The sequence below is a fragment of the Colobus angolensis genome, unplaced genomic scaffold (genome assembly GCF_000951035.1).
Source record: "Colobus angolensis palliatus isolate OR3802 unplaced genomic scaffold, Cang.pa_1.0 Scaffold428, whole genome shotgun sequence".
Classification (NCBI taxonomy): Eukaryota; Metazoa; Chordata; class Mammalia; order Primates; family Cercopithecidae; genus Colobus; species Colobus angolensis.
Window position 1 is genome coordinate 1,944,629 of NW_012117688.1, and position 16,180 is coordinate 1,960,808.

At 39.3% G+C, this 16,180-nt stretch overlaps 1 protein-coding gene across 2 annotated transcripts in view; it reads left to right on the forward strand.

Annotated features, from left to right (window-relative positions):
- Nucleotides 1–14,188, forward strand: part of POLE2 (polymerase (DNA directed), epsilon 2, accessory subunit) — a 45,628-nt gene extending 31,440 nt beyond the window's left edge. For both annotated transcript variants that reach the window (XM_011956917.1, XM_011956916.1), the window contains 9 exons: nucleotides 2,688–2,860; nucleotides 3,420–3,509; nucleotides 3,677–3,731; nucleotides 4,310–4,369; nucleotides 4,457–4,534; nucleotides 6,958–7,066; nucleotides 8,205–8,381; nucleotides 9,919–9,986; nucleotides 14,073–14,188. In XM_011956917.1, the coding sequence (XP_011812307.1) occupies nucleotides 2,688–2,860; nucleotides 3,420–3,509; nucleotides 3,677–3,731; nucleotides 4,310–4,369; nucleotides 4,457–4,534; nucleotides 6,958–7,066; nucleotides 8,205–8,381; nucleotides 9,919–9,986; nucleotides 14,073–14,091 (829 nt within the window). In that variant the 3' untranslated portion in view covers nucleotides 14,092–14,188. The remainder of the gene's footprint in view (nucleotides 1–2,687; nucleotides 2,861–3,419; nucleotides 3,510–3,676; nucleotides 3,732–4,309; nucleotides 4,370–4,456; nucleotides 4,535–6,957; nucleotides 7,067–8,204; nucleotides 8,382–9,918; nucleotides 9,987–14,072) is intronic.
- Nucleotides 14,189–16,180: the final 1,992 nt, after the last annotated feature.

Here is a 16,180-nt window from a genome sequence, read left to right on the forward strand (position 1 = left end):
TGTTAACTTTCTGTCTCATTGATCTGTCTAATGTTGACAGTGGGGTGTTAAAGTCTTCCATTATTATTGTGTGGGAGTCTAAGTCTCTGTAGGTCTCTAAGGACTTGCTTTATGAATGTGGGTGCTCCTGTATTGGGTGCATAAATATTTAGGATAGTTAGCTGTTCTTGTTGAATCGATCCCTTTACCATTATGTAATGGACTTCTTTGTTTCTTTTGATCTTTGTTCATTTAAAGTCTGTTTTATCAGAGACTAGGATTGCAACCCCTGCTTTTTTTTGTTTTCCATTTGCTTGGTAGATCTCTCTCCACCCCTTTATTTTGAGCCTATGTGTGTCTCTGCACATGAGATGGGTCTCCTGAATACAGCACACTGATGGTTCTTGACTCTTTAACTAATTTGCCAGTCTGTGTCTTTTAATTCAAGCATTTAGCCCATTTACATTTAAGGTTAATATTGTTATGTGTGAATTTGATCCTGTCATTATGATGTTAGCTGGTTATTTTGCTCATTAGTTGATGCAGTTTCTTCCTAGCATCGAAGGTCTTTACAATTTGGTATGTTTTTGCAGTGGCTGGTACCGGTTGTTCCTTTCCATGTTTAGTGCTTTCTTCAGGAGCTCTTGTAAGGCAGGCCTGGTAGTGACAAAACCTCAGCATTTGTTTGTTTGTAAAGGATTTTATTTCTCCTTCACTTATGAAGCTTAGTTTGGCTGGATATGAAATTCTGGGTTGAAAATTCTTTTCTTTAAGAATGTTGAGTATTGGCCCCCACTGTCTTCTGGCTTGTAGAGTTTCTGCTGAGAGATCCGCTGTTAGTCTGATAGGCTTCCCTTTGTGGGTAACCTGACCTTTCTCTCTGGCTGCCCTTAACATTTTTTTCCTTCATTTCAACTTTGGTGAATCTAACAATTATATGTCTTGGAGTTGCTCTTCTTGAGGAGTATCTTTGTGGTGTTCTCTGTATTTCCTGAATTTGAATGTTGACCTGCCTTGCTAGGTTGGGGAAGTTCTCCTGGATAATATCCTGAAGAGTGTTTTCCAACTTGGTTCCATCCTCCCCGTCACTTTCATGTATACCAATCAAATGTAGATTTGGTGTTTTCACATAGTCTCATATTTCTTGGAGGCTTTGTTCATTTCTTTTTACTGTTTTTTCTCTAAACTTCTCCCTTCATTTCATTCATTTGATCTTCAATCACTGATACCCTTTCTTCCAGTTGATCAAATCGGCTACTGAAGCTTGTTTCATGTGTCACGTAGTTCTCTTGCCATGGTTTTCAGCTCCATGAGGTCATTTAAGGTCTTCTGTACGCTGTTTATTCAAGTTAGCCATTCATCTAATCTTTTTTCAAGGTTTTTAGCTTCTTTGCGATGGGTTCGAACATCCTCCTTTAGCTTGGAGCAGTTTGTTATTACCGATCATCTGAAGCCTTCTTCTCTCAACTTATCAAAGTCATTTTCTGTCCAGCTTTGTTCTGTTGCTGGCGAGGAGCTGCGTTCCTTTGGAGAAGAGGCGCTCTGATTTTTAGAATTTTCAGCTTTTCTGCTCTGGTTTCTCCCTATCTTTGTGGTTTTGTCCACCTTTGGTCTTTGATGATGGTGACGTACAGATGGGGTTTTGGTGTAGATGTCCTTTCTGTTTGTTAGTTTTCCTTCTAACAGTCAGGACCCTAAGCTGCAGGTCTATTGGAGTTTGCTGGAGGTCCACTCCAGACCCTGTTTGCCTGGATATCACCAGCGGAGGCTGCAGAACAGCAAATATTGCAGAACGGCAAATGTTGCTGCCTGATCCTTCCTCTGGAAGCTTTGTCTTCAGCCTCCCAAGTAGCTAGGATTATAGGTGCCTGCCACCACACCTGGCTAATTTTCATATTTTTAGTAGAGACTGGGTGGATTTCACCATGTTGGTCAGGCTGGTTTTGAACTCCTGACATCAAGCAATCCCCCCACCTCAGCCTCCCAAAGTGCTGGGATTACAGGTGTGAGCCACCCTGGCCTGATTACAAATGTGGTAATATCTGCAAAGGAGAAGCGCAGGTTCCTATGAAAGTGTATAATGGGAAAATCTAACCTCTTTTGGGATCCTCAGAGGAGGCCTCTGGGGTATTTGCATTTAAGCTGGGAACTGCAAGTTGTCAGTGTAGAGTGGGCAAGAGTGGTCGAGGCTGGGAGTGTGTAGATTACCCACTTTCCTACTGACCCTTGCTTGGTGAGCGTTGAATAAAACCAAGCTTTGAAGGAACCGTTGAATAATTTTTTTCACAGTTCTTGGATATAGGCTAGTCTCTGTATATATCCTTAATTCCTTAGGATTAACCATTCCAGAAGTGGAATTACTTGGGCAGATGGTTAGCACATATTTTGAGGTTTCTATTAGGTATTGTTCAAATGGTGTACTCATTTATCTTACTTTCAGCGACATAGGAAATTGTTATTTTAATGTTTGCTTTAGTCAGTTTTAAGACACAGATATAGCCTATTATTTTATTTACTGCTTCCATATTGCTTGTCTTATTTTAGAATATTTAGATAACCTTTGTACTTTTAAAGTATTACAAAGAGTACATTTTCACCTATTTACACTGGAAAATAACTTCATTAGATAAAAAGAAGCTAAATGTATAAAATTATTTGAAAAATATCTCTAGTAGTATATAGAAGATAATTATGTTATAATTATCTAGGGCATACTATGGAAATATTAATTTTTTTGGAGGTCCTTCTAATACATCTGTGAAGACTTCTGCAAAACTAAAACAACTAGAAGAGGAGAATAAAGATGCTATGTTTGTGTTTTTATCTGATGTTTGGTTGGACCAGGTGGAAGTATTGGAAAAACTTCGCATAATGTTTGCTGGTAGGTCTTATTTTTTTTCTTCTTTCTTGAACTCTTATGAGGGTTCATATCTTAAAACTTTTTGAGTATTATATTTATCTTTTTGAGTATTCTATTTAAAAAAAACACTGAGTTAACAATGAGATAATTTAAATTAGATTTCATTTTAAAGACTTAAATTTTTACATTAAGAACAAAACCTGTGTGTGTGTATTTATAGTCATGATAAATAAGAATTAGTCCTGAAGTTCAAGACCAGCTGGCCAACATAGTGAGACCCCATCTCTAAAGAAAAACAAAAACAAACTGGGTTTAAGTGTGAGCCTATTACCTTCGGCATGTTACTTAACCTAAGTCTCAGATTATATGGACATTCTAAGGATCCTGTAATTAAGCCAGTGCAGGCCTGGCCTATAGTAAGTGCCCAATAAATGAGTACTGTTATTAGTATTATTTTAATAAGTTATTAAAATGTTATTTTAATTAAAATAAATTTTTATTATTAAAAAGTCATAGTTAAAGGTTTTTAACTTGATTTGTAGACTAGAAAAGTATTGTTCATTACTCTTTTATTCTTTAGGTTATTCACCAGCACCTCCAACCTGCTTTATTCTGTGTGGTAATTTTTCATCTGCACCATATGGAAAAAATCAAGTTCAAGCTTTGAAAGGTATTAAGGGTCTATTTAATAAGAAGTGTTTCTATAGTCATATAAACTAAAGTAATAAGGAATTATCCATAATATTTTAATTAAGAATATACAGACTTATGTCTAATCAAATATAATTTTTATGACATTATATGCAAATTTAATTCAATACCTTTTTAAAATTTTAGATTCCCTAAAAACTTTGGCAGATATAATATGTGAATACCCAGATATTCACCAAAGGTAATGATCTCACCACTGTATATCTTTTTCACCATTTTGCTTAAATAAAAAACCAAAAAATGAATTTTGTTTTATCAGCAATAATTATTACAAAACTAAGGAAGAAAGATAAAGTTGAGAAAATTAAAAAAGCTAAGAGATAAAGTTATCCTCACATTGTACTAGAGGTTTATAATGAAAAGTACTGAAAGGGATAGAGGTAATTTCAGCCATACTTGGAATATCTTTGTGACATTACTCTTAAGAGTCTAGAGCTTCACTCTCCAATATGATAGTTACTGGCCACATGTCTCTTTAAATTTAAGTTTAATTGAAGTTAAATAAAATATAAAATTCAGTCCATCAGCTATGCTAGCCACAATTCAAGTGTTCAATTGGACAGTGCGGATATAGAACTTTTCTATCATCACATTACTAGACAGTGTTGGTCTGGAGACTTAATAGTTCATTTATTATAATGCATGAAATTTAAACATTTTTTAATTTTAAAGTGAAAACAAAGGGAATAACTTGTTTTTAAGCTATTGGATAGTGTTACAATAATATTTTGAAATGAATTGTGTTGAATTTTGCTACAGTAGTCGTTTTGTGTTTGTACCTGGTCCAGAGGATCCTGGATTTGGTTCCATCTTACCAAGGTAAGTTTTGTTCAAATTTTTGCAACAGTGTAGAAAATGTTGTAAAATTTAAAAAGATAAACTATATCATATAAATTGTTTTTATAGGCCACCACTTGCTGAAAGCATCACTAATGAATTCAGACAAAGGGTACCATTTTCAGTTTTTACTACTAATCCTTGTAGGTAAGAATTAGTATTTTGTGTTACACATTTTTCCTTTCATTTAAAAAGTAACTCAGCCAGCTGCGGTGGCTCATACCTGTAATCTCAGCACTTTGAGAGGCCGAGGCAGGCAGGCTGCTTAAGCTCAGGAGTTCTAAGACCAGCTTGGGCAACACAGTGAAACCCATCTCTACAAAAAATACAAAAATTAGCTGGGTGTGGTGGCACACGCCTGTGGTTCTACTCAAGAGGCTGAGATGGGAGGATCGCTTGAGCCTGGTCGGTGGAGAGGTTGCAGTGAGCTGAGAATGCACTACTGCATTCCAGCCTGCAGAGACCCTGTCTCAAACAAAAAAAAAAAAACAGCAAAAAAAAACTAACTTGATTCCTAAAGTGTGTCTCTAAATTTCAACTGTTATGGAATAAATATAAGAAGAAAATTTATTTTTGTTTTAGGTTTCTCAAAACTTTGGAAATAGTTTAACTATATTTAAATAATTTATTGGTAGTGAATTCAGACTCTTGAATAATGGATAGCGATTTAAAAATAGATACTATTATTACACATCCTTTAAGAAAGGTTACAAAGGAAGAATACAAAGATTACTTATTTACTGTTGGTATTGCTCATTGTATTCATAAATTCTTCCTGTGGCAATACTGTCAGAGTCAGCCTTGGTTGGCCTCTCCTTTCTGCCCTTATTCACTCCTTTGCTGGCCTTCTCCAGTGTCCTCTGGCTTTAAGTATCATCTGTGTATTGACACCTCCCAAATTTATATTTCCACCTCAACCTACCTTCCAAACTCCAGACTCAGGTATCCAGTTGCCTACTTATCACCATCCCAACCTAAGTGAACTCCTGATCTTCCTCCCCACCAATGCCCCTAACCTCTTCTGTAGACTTCTCCATCTTAGTTCGTGGCACCTTCATGGCCTGAATAACAATTATTCCAGTTGTTCAGGCCAAACACTTTAGGGTTTCTCTCACATATGTTTTTTCAGGAAGTCCTATTAACCTCAAATTATATCCAGAATCTGCCACCTGTCTATACCTCCACCTCCACAACCCTCTACCACAGTGGTACCCAACCTTTTTGGCACCAGGGACTGGTTTTACAGGAGACAGTTTTTCCAGAGACCCCAGGGGGGTGGGGGTGATTTTGGGATGATTCAAGCATATTACACTTATTGTGTACTTTATTTCTATTATTATTACATTGTAATATATAATAAAACAATTATACAACTTACTGTAATATAGAATCAGTGGGAGCCCTGTTTTCCTGAAACTAGATGGTCCCATCTGGGGATGATGAGACAGTGACAGATCATCAGGCATTAGATTCTTATAAGGAGTGTGCAGCCTAGATCACTCACATGTGCAGTTCACAACCGGATTCGTGCTCCTGTGAGAATCGAATGCCCCTACCGATCTGACAGGAGGCAGAGGTCAGGATGTAATGCAACTGATGGGGAGCGGCTGTAGCTACAGATGAAGCTTTGCTTGTTTGCAGCCTGCAGCTCACCTCCTGCTGTGTGGTCCAGTTCTTAACAGACCATAGACTGCTACCAGTCTGTGGCCCAGGGGTTGAGGAGCCCTGCTCTGCCATCTCGTCGGCCTGGATTATTGCAATAGCCTCCTAATTGGTCTCCAGCTTCTACCCCTTCCCCTCCATATTCTACTCTTAATGCAGTGTGAAAGTGATCCTGTAAAGCATAAGACATATCCAGTCCATCTCCCTGATCCTGGAAAAAGGGCCCCCTCATGTGATTTAGTGACAGCCATATCCTTGCAGTGGGAATCAAGGCCCTGTGTGATCTGGCCCCATTCTCTCTCTGATTTCCTCTCCTCCCCATTTACTCCAGCCACCCTAGCTTCCCTTCTGTTTCTCAAGGATGCCAGGCGAGCTCCAGTCTGAGGGCCTGTGCTACATCTGTTCCCTTTGCCTGCAGTGTGCTTCCTCTGGATATCTGCTTGACTAATTCCCTCTTCCGCTTCAAGCCTGTGCTCAAGTCACACTAAATTATGAGCCCTGCCTGTTCTGATCATCCTATTAATATGCCAGCCTTCTAGGCTCTCTCTTCCTACATGTTATCCCTCTTAGCCTGTCTTTTTCTTTTTCTCATACACTTAATTATCTTAAAACATACTATATAATTATGTTTGCTTTTTATTTTCTTAGCCCCACTCCTCACTAGAATGTAAACTGTATGAGGGCTGGGATCTCTTGGTTCTGTTTGCTAATCCCTAGAATGAGGTAGGCATATATTAAGAGCTCAATACATAGCTGTTAAATGAATGGATGAATAGACAGACTCTGGTTGAAGTTTTGTGTGGTGAACAGTTGATGTGGGAATGGGGTTGTATTCTAAGAGATTTTTCCTTTAAAATTAATCTCATTTTTTTCTGAGAAGTCAAATTCAACTACTGTTTGCATTTCAGAATTCAGTACTGTACACAGGAAATTGTTGTCTTCCGTGAAGATTTAGTAAATAAAATGTGCAGAAACTGCGTCCGTTTTCCTAGTAGCAGTTTGGCTATTCCTAATCATGTAAGTGAAACATCTTTTTTATTAAACTGGCTTACATGTTGCATTATATAAAATTTTATTAAGCCACTTAATAATTTGTCCTTGGGTTAGGATATTTATTTATGGTTCAAAATAGTTTGAACATACTTTTGTCAGTAAGTTAATTTTTGTTAGTGAAGTCAGTGTTTCACAGCTTTCTACCAAAGTGTATACCCTAAAGGACAGAGAAAAGCTGAGAATAAGCAGATCATTTCTTTCAAGCTTTGTGTTTTGCCTTTTAAACTCTTAAATCATACTTTAAAATATATGTATATTTGTTTTTTTTTTTTTTTTTTTTTGAGGCGGAGTCTCGCTCCGTCCCCCAGACCGGAGTGCAGTGGCCGGATCTCAGCTCACTGCAAGCTCCGCCTCCCGGGTTTAAGCCATTCTCCTGCCTCAGCCTCCTGAGTAGCTGGGACTACAGGCCCCCGCTACCGCGCCCGGCTAGTTTTTTGTATTTTTTAGTAGAGACGGGGTTTCACCATGTTAGCCAGGATGGTCTCGATCTCCTGACCTCGTGATCCGCCCGTCTCGGCCTCCCAAAGTGCTGGGATTACAGGCTTGAGCCACCGCGCCCGGCCTGTATATTTGTTTTAATAAACTGTTCTTATTTATCCCATTGGTTACATATTTTATATAGTATGTCCATATCACAAGAATGTGCAGTATTTATCTTGTAGCTTCAAGGTTCCCTCACATACAGTTGTCAATCCCAGGTTACATATACCTCCGTTTGAGAAGTATGAAAATAGATGTTACAGAGCATTTGTGTTACTCATTTTATAATATTTAAAGTTTATGGACCAGGCGCAGTGGCTTATGCCTATAATCCCAGCACTTTGGGAGGCTTGTTTGAGGCCAGGAGTTTGAGACCGGCCTGGGCAGCATAATGATGTATATATATGTTATTAAATGAAAACTCATAGATTTTTTTTCCCTAAAATACAGAATAGTTCATTTCGTTTTTAAATTAGTGTCTCCCAAAGCTCTGTGAGTCAAAGCTTTCCTAGTTGTTTCTCAAATTTTCTGGTTCCTTTTGGTTTAATTTGAAATTATTTGTTTAGCTATTTTCACTTTTGCAAATGAACTTAAGTTTGCTTTGTTTTGTGCTCTTTTGTAGTTTGTAAAGACTATCTTATCCCAAGGACATCTGACTCCCCTACCTCTTTATGTCTGCCCAGTGTATTGGGCATATGACTATGCTTTGAGAGTGTATCCTGTGCCTGATCTACTTGTCATTGCAGACAAATACGATCCCTTCACTATGACCAATACTGAATGCCTCTGCATAAACCCTGTAAGAATGTAATTAATCTTATATAGTCATTATTTGTCAAGATTAGAGTGCATTTTTTAATTTAAAATATATATTTAGGCCGGGTGCGGTGGCTCAAGCCTGTAATCCCAGCACTTTGGGAGGCCGAAACGGGCGGATCACGAGGTCACAAGATCAAGACCATCCTGGCTAACACGGTGAAACCCCGTCTCTACTAAAAAATACAAAAAAAACCAACTAGCCAGGCAAGGTGGCGGGCGCCTGTAGTCCCAGCTACTCGGGAGGCTGAAGCAGGAGAATGGCATGAACCCGGGAGGCGGAGCTTGCAGTGAGCTGAGATCCGGCCACTGCACTCCAGCCTGGGCAACAGAGCGAGACTCCGTCTCAAAAAAAAAAAAAAAAAAGAAATTTATGACCTCATTTTTATTCACATTGAAATAGTCTTTCATGGTGATCCTATTTCCTTACTTAAACTTTGGGCATTCTCCTAGTTAATGCTCTATTTGAATACAGCTTATTTCTGAATTTTTCTACTTTTTCATTCCTGTGAGTAAACCACCACCTCCTACACCATCATTATATCTTTTTTACCTTATTTATACCTTTTGGGCAAACTCAAAACTAGCTTTAGACATTACTTCATCCTTTCTTGATGTTTATTCACATTAACAAATGCCTGCTATAGGCTAGGCGCTGGGTTCAGTGCTTGGGGCACAAAGACTGAAAAGACAGGGCCTCTGCTCAGCCACTTGAGAGTTTCATAGTAGACAACTGTATGTGTGATTATTGCTCAGTTGCTTTACAGGCACATAGGAAGGGAATCAAACAGGCACATAGGAATGCAAATCAGATTTGCATTAGAGGGAAGGGGCAGGAAAGACTTCTTGAACTTGCTGATTGTCTCACATGCATATTTGGCATCACACAGTCTATTTCTTATACTAAGTAGAGCTCCTCCTCAGCATTTCCAACCTCATCTTTTAGCATAAGACTGTCTAGCCAACTCGAAAGACTTGCTTCAAGTGGAGATATTTTATAGTAACAACTCTGTACAGAGATCATGTAAAAATCTGTTGTGTTACTTTATAGTCACATCTTGTCATTTTAAGTCATAACCAAGGAATTTAATTTAAAAAACAGGGATTATTTTATAAAACTTGAGTATTCGGCTGGGCACGGTGGCTCATGCCTATAATCCCAGCACTCTGAGAGGCCAAGGTGGGCAGATCACATGTGCCCAGGAGTTTAAGACCAGCCTGGGCAACACAGTGAAACCCCATCTGTCTTTACAAAAAATACAAAAATTAGCTAGGCGTAGTGGCCCATGCCTGTGGTCACAGCTGCCTGGGAGGCTGAGGTGGGAAGATCGCTTGAATCCTGGAAATGGAGGTTGCAGTGAGATTGCCCCACTGCACTCCAGCCTGGGTGATGAGAGTGAGACCGTGTCTCAAAAAAATAAATAAATAAATTAAATAAAATATATATATATTGTGTTTTTAAAAATTTATTAAAAAAAAAAGTTGGAATATTCACTTACAGGCATTTTTCTCCCCCAAAGGGCTCTTTTCCAAGAAGTGGATTTTCATTCAAAGTTTTTTATCCTTCTAATAAGACAGTAGAAGATAGGTAAGTGTGTGCACAGACACAGTAAAAAAGATCTTTCTCTAGGTGTTAAATTACTGAAAATGAGATGTTCTATCAGTGTGTTGAGATTTTTTGAAAATGTTTATACTGGCCCATAAGAAGTATTATTGGCTGAGCTTATCATGGTTATGCTGTGTGACACAGAATTGTGCATACATGACAGTACGTTTGTGTTGAAATAGATCAAGAACTGTTTTTTTGGGGGAAATCTCAGGCCAGCTGTGGAGGTGGGCTAGTTCTCTTATAGGCTGACTCCTGATGATGTTCTCATTCTTCTGAGAGGTCAGCCCTACTTTCCCTTAAATTGACAGTGAGGGAGCTGTGTGTGAGTTTGGTGATGGTATGGGGTTGGAGTTACAGAAAGGTCTTGGGAGAGAAGAAAATAACCACCTAGTGGGTAGTAGTTTTCACAGAGTGATCTATATAGATCACCCACATCAGAATCCTCTGGGGTCCTTGTTAAAAATGTTAAGTTTTAGGATTTTACCCCAGACTCATCAAATGACTTTCTAATTGTAAAGAATAGGCATTTTAAATATTATTTCCCTTGATTTCAGACATCCTAACGTGATTTCTCAGATAACTATATTTTGAAAAAGCTCCCAGCACTGGTTAAGAACAAGTGACCAGGCAGGGCGCAGTGGCTCACACCTGTAATCCCAGGACTTTGGGAGGCCGAGGTGTGCAGATCATGAGGTCGGGAGTTCGAGACCAGCCTGACCAACATGCTGAAACCCCGTCTCTACTAAAAATACAAAAATTAGCCGGGCCTGGTGGCGTGTACGTGTAATCCCAGCTACTCAGGAGGAGGAGGCTACGGCAGAATTGCTTGAACCTGGGAGGTAGAGGTTGCAGTGAGCAGAGATGGTGCCACTGCACTCCAGCCTGGGCAACAGAGAGTCTCAAAAAAAAGAACAAGTGACCAAATCAAGTAACTCCCCTCCAGATTCTCGTCCGAGAATATAATCTTGAACACAGCCCAATTGTCTTTTTCTTTTTGGAATTAACATATTTATTTAAATAAAAGTGAATACAAAATAAATAACAAAATTTTCAAAATAATGCTTACAAATATAAAATTAAAAAGGAGGCCGGACACTGTGGCTCAAGTCTGTAATCCCAGCACTTTGGGAGGCCGAGGTGGGCAGATCACCAGAGGTCAGGTGTTTGAGACCAGCCTGGCCAACATAGTGAAACCCCATCTCTACTAAAAATACAAAAAACTAGCCAGGCATGGTGACATGCACCTGTAGTTCTAGCTACTCAGGAGGCTGAGGCAGGAGAATCTCTTGAACCCAGGAGGCTGAGGTTGCAGTGAGCTGAGATTGTGCCACTGCACTCACAGCCTGGGTAACAGAGCGAGACTCTGTCTTTAAAAAAAAAGAGAAAAGGAAAAACACCTCTGTTTCCTAATCCTGAAACCATGATTAAGTTTCTTAAATATATTTATTTTAGAAAACTTTTATGCATATATTCTTGCTGCTTAATACTCATGGAAGTTTTAAGTCCATTTATTCTATGATATATTCTAAATTTTATTCTTGAATTTGCTTATTTTACATACAGCTGATTCTTGCTGTATTCCAAGCACAGCTTAGTTCTTGGAATATAGGCAGATATTCTCATAAAGGTCATAGATATTCTAGCCCCTAGTTTTATGAAAGCCTAATGTGTATTTGATTTTACCTAGCCCACACTGAATACTTAAAAAATTGATTTGGAATGCCTTTAGGTAAGGGACAGACATATGCTCTTTTCCAGCCCACTTGTCTACGCTGGATATCCTGAGGGCACTTGATTTTGTGACCTCAAGACTAAGTCAACTCTGAGGGCTGTCAGCTTGGAGCATATGGTCTTGTCCACTGTTAGAATGACTTTTACTAAAGTAAGATTTGGCATAAAACTTGTAGACATAAAATGGCCTGCAGCCATTCATGGTGACTCACACCTGTAATCCAGCACTTTGGGAGGCTAAGGCAGGGAGATGGCTTAAGTCAAGAGTTTAAGACCAGCCTGGGCAATATAGCAAGGCCCTTTCTCTACAAAAAATACAAAAAATTAGCTAGGCGTGGTGGCCCACGCCTGTAGTCCCAGTTACTGGGGAGACTGAGGTGGGAAGATCACTTGAGCTCGGGAGTCAGAGGTTGCAGTGAACTGTGATTGGTCCACATTGCACTCCAGCCTGGGTGACAGCTGTTAAGTACCCTGTCTCATGGTACTTGTAGTTGATGCTCACTCTTTGTCGAACTGAAATAGTTGCTTCCTTTATCTGCTGTGGCCTCAGATGCTGAAAGCCTTGACATAATTTCCAAACTATAATTTTGTATTGGTAACTGGGGAATCTTTTCAATGCTAGATCAAACAAATTGATCTAAGTTTATGTTTTGGGAAAACAGAAAAGTTTCAAGATATATTGAAATAATCTGGTCTTCTTGCCACTTAGTTTCTTCTAAGAAGCCTTCTGTTAGAATATTTGCGAAATTATATTGTGGAATTAATCACAGAAATGTAGTCAAAGTTGATAAAATTAACCCTATTTCAACATGACTTTCAAGTAGTTTTATTTAAAAACAATATTGGTGATGTAGTGGAGGAAATACACATTCTCACATGTACTTGGTCAGAATGAAAAATGGCAAAAACCTTTTCGGAGGACAATTTGACAAGATTTATTAATGCCTACACCAACAATTCCACTTTTAGGAATTTATCCTAAAAGGAATTTATCCTTAAGGTATACTTAAGCCTATGTATACAAGTACATCATGTAGAATTAGGTACAATTGGCTTTTTACTGCAGTTTTTTTTTGTGAGACGGAGTCTTACTCTGTTGTCCAGGCTAGAGTGCAGTGCCACAATCTCGGCTCACTGCAACCTCCATCTCTCAGGCTCAAGCGATTTTCCTGCCTCAGCCTCCCAAATAGCTGAGATCACAGGCACACACCACCACACCCAGCTATTTTTTGTATTTTCAGTAGAGATGGGGTTTCACCATGTTGACCAGGCTGGTCTCAAACTCCTGACCTCAGGTGATCCACCAGCCTTGGCCTCCCAAAGTGGCTGGGATTACAGGCATAAGCCACTGTGCCCAGCCTTTTTACTGCAGCTTTTATACCAAGAAATTTTAAAAATGTATATATATCTAAATGTACCTATTCAGAACTTTCTGATTTACTTAAATTTCAAAGCCTTAAAAAATTAAATATAGATAAATATAATGTATTTATTACTCATGGAAAAAAGGTGTAGAAAGTATGCATAATATCCTATCACTTCTGTGTTTTTAAAGCATAAGACCACATATACATGTGCTTACATATGATTAGACTTACTTTTTTTTTTTTTTTTTGAGATGGAGTTTCGCTCTTGTTGCCTAGGCTGGAGTGCAGTGGTGCCATCTTGGCTCACCGCAACCTCCGCCTCCCGGGTTCAAGATCTCAAACTCCAGATCTCAGGTGATCCATCTGCCTCTGCCTCCCAAAGTGCTGGATTATAGGCGTGAGCCACCGCGCCCGGCTACCTTTTTTTAAAATTAGCCTACCTTTATAAGGACATACAGTTATCGGCAGGGTGCGGTGGTTCATGCCTCTAGTCCTAGCACTTTTTGGGAGGCCGAGGCAGGTGGATCACTTGAGGTCAGGAGTTCGAGACCAGTCTGTCCAACATGGTGAAACCTCGTCTCTACTAAAAATACAAAAATTAGCCGGACGTGGTGGCGGGTGCCTGTAATCCCAGCTACTCAGGAGGCTGAGGTAGGAGAATCACTTGAACCCAGGAGGCAGAGGTTGCAGTGAGCCGAGACTGCGCCATTGCACCCCAGCCTGGGCGACAGAGTGAGACTCCATCTCGGAAAAAAAAAAAGGATATACACTTGCTTTTTGGGGAGCAGAAAAGGGGCGTGAGAATGACTTATTTTTTAGAGTCTCCTTTTGAATTTGAAACAGTATGTATGTAGTGACCTACTTTTTAAAATCAATTATACCTATTTTTAAAAATTAACTACAACTAAGTATTAGTAAGTATACAACTTAGGTTTCCAAATATTTAATTTTCTTTTTCTATTTTCAGCAAACTTCAAGGCTTTTGAGATCTTGAAGACCATCTGAAGAAAATTCATCAGTTTTCTGCTTAACTCTGTATCTTATGTGATTTTGATATTACAATAAAATTATGGTAAACTTTAGGATGTTTTGCTTAAATTTGTATTTTGTGAAATTTTGATACTAAGTGATAAATATGATGGTATACTTTAGAAAGTTTTCTAGGAAAAATATTTTCTGCATATTTTTAAGAAAAATATATGGGGGCCAGGAGTGGTGTCTCACACCTGTAATCCTAGTGCTCTGGAAGGCCGAGGTGGGTGGATCACCTGAGGTCAGGAGGTCAAGACCAGCCTGGCCAAGATGGCAAAACCCTGTTTCTACTAAAAAAAATACAAAAATTAGCTGGGCGTGGTGGCGGGCACCTGTAATCCCAACTACTCAGGAGGCTGAGGCAGGAGAATCACTTGAACCCAAGAGGTGGAGGTTACAGTGAGCCAAGATTGTGCCATTGTACTCCAGCCTGGGTAACAGAGCGAGACTCTGTCAAAAAAGAAAGAAGAAAGGAAGGAAGGAAGGAAGGCAGGGAGGGAGGGAGGAAAAGAAAGAAAAGAAAGAAAACTATGTGGATATGTGTTAAGATATACTTTTTTTTTTTTGGAGACAGAGTCTCTCGTTCTTTCACCCAGGCTGGAGTGCAGGGAGAATTGCTTGAACCTGGGAGGCAGAGGTTGCAGTGAGCCAAAATCGCACCACTGCTCTCCAGCCTGGGCGACAGAGAGAGACTCCATCTCAAAAAAAAGAAAAGACAAAAAACCCCCAAAATTCAATAATTAGCTGGGCGTGATAGCACACGCCTGTAGTCCCAGCTACTCAGGAGGCTGAGATGAAAGAATCGCAGAGGTTGCAGTGAGCTGAGATCAGGCCACTGCACTCCAGTCTGGGTGACAGAGTGAGACTCTGTCTCAAAACAAAACAAAATTAAAAAAAAACCAAAAACCTGGACTGGAAGACATTGCTTTCAAAGAGAATTAGCTTTTGAGAGAAAAGGTACTAATAAAAAAATATAAAAATGACACAGTGAACAGGAAATTCCTCAAGGAAATTTAATATGAATGCAGTGATATGTGAATTTAGCAGCAAGGACATGACAATCTGACATGTGGTTTGGGGATGGAAAATTGGAAGGATGTTAGAAGGGGCCTAATGTTAGAAAAGCAAGGTTTAGCTTTAATTTCAAGAATAACCTGGTAAAATCAAAATTTAAAGATGAAATCAAGACATAAATTTAAACAGGGCCTAGAAAGTGGCAGTAAAATAGACATGCAAGGCTGCTGGTCCAGTTATGAGAGTCACACAGCTAAACATGAATGATGATGGGCAGAAGTTTATAAATGGAAATTGAAATCAAGGTGTCCTCTCATTCACTGGTTACATAATTGCTTCTATAATTAGAAGTGTTTTGAGATCTTTTCAAGAACACAGCAAAAGTAGGGTGTATTTAGGGATTAAACAAGATAAAGTGAAGTGAAACAAGGCAGTTAACCCAGAGCAGTAAATTGCCAGAAGCAGGCCATCAATAGAATAAGGTAAGGCAGGAGCTAGAACCAGGTGAGGATCAACATCATTCAGAGATGGAAAAGAAAGCCAAAGTCTGGGAGATGAGACAGCAGAGGAGCCGGTGGGAAAGAGTGTCTGGACTTTGCTTTAGTAAAGAACAGAGACAGCATGTTCCCAACTGGGTGTTTAATCAGCTGAAGCCCGGCTGATCTCACTGCTGCAGTCTGTTTACGAGGCACCATTAAGTAAAGGTGCACCTCAGAGCAGGAGCCAGATTATTAACACACAAAAGATTTCTCTACTATAAAACCAAACACGTGGTCTCTATAGGGAAACCATGGAATACCAGAGACTGGACAGACTGAATGAAGCATTCTTTAGCCACAGGCGGCCATGGAGGAAACCAGGCCTATAAGGCCATTTTAGAGAAATCTGGATTTTTCGGTACAATATCCTGACTTCGCAAGCACTAATTTAAATTGCAGTTTGCAACCAAGAAGACATGCTTACAGATTCGATTGTGCTCACGAACTGTTTTCTCTGCCTCATAGGCACAGGAATTTAATTTTGTGGTCC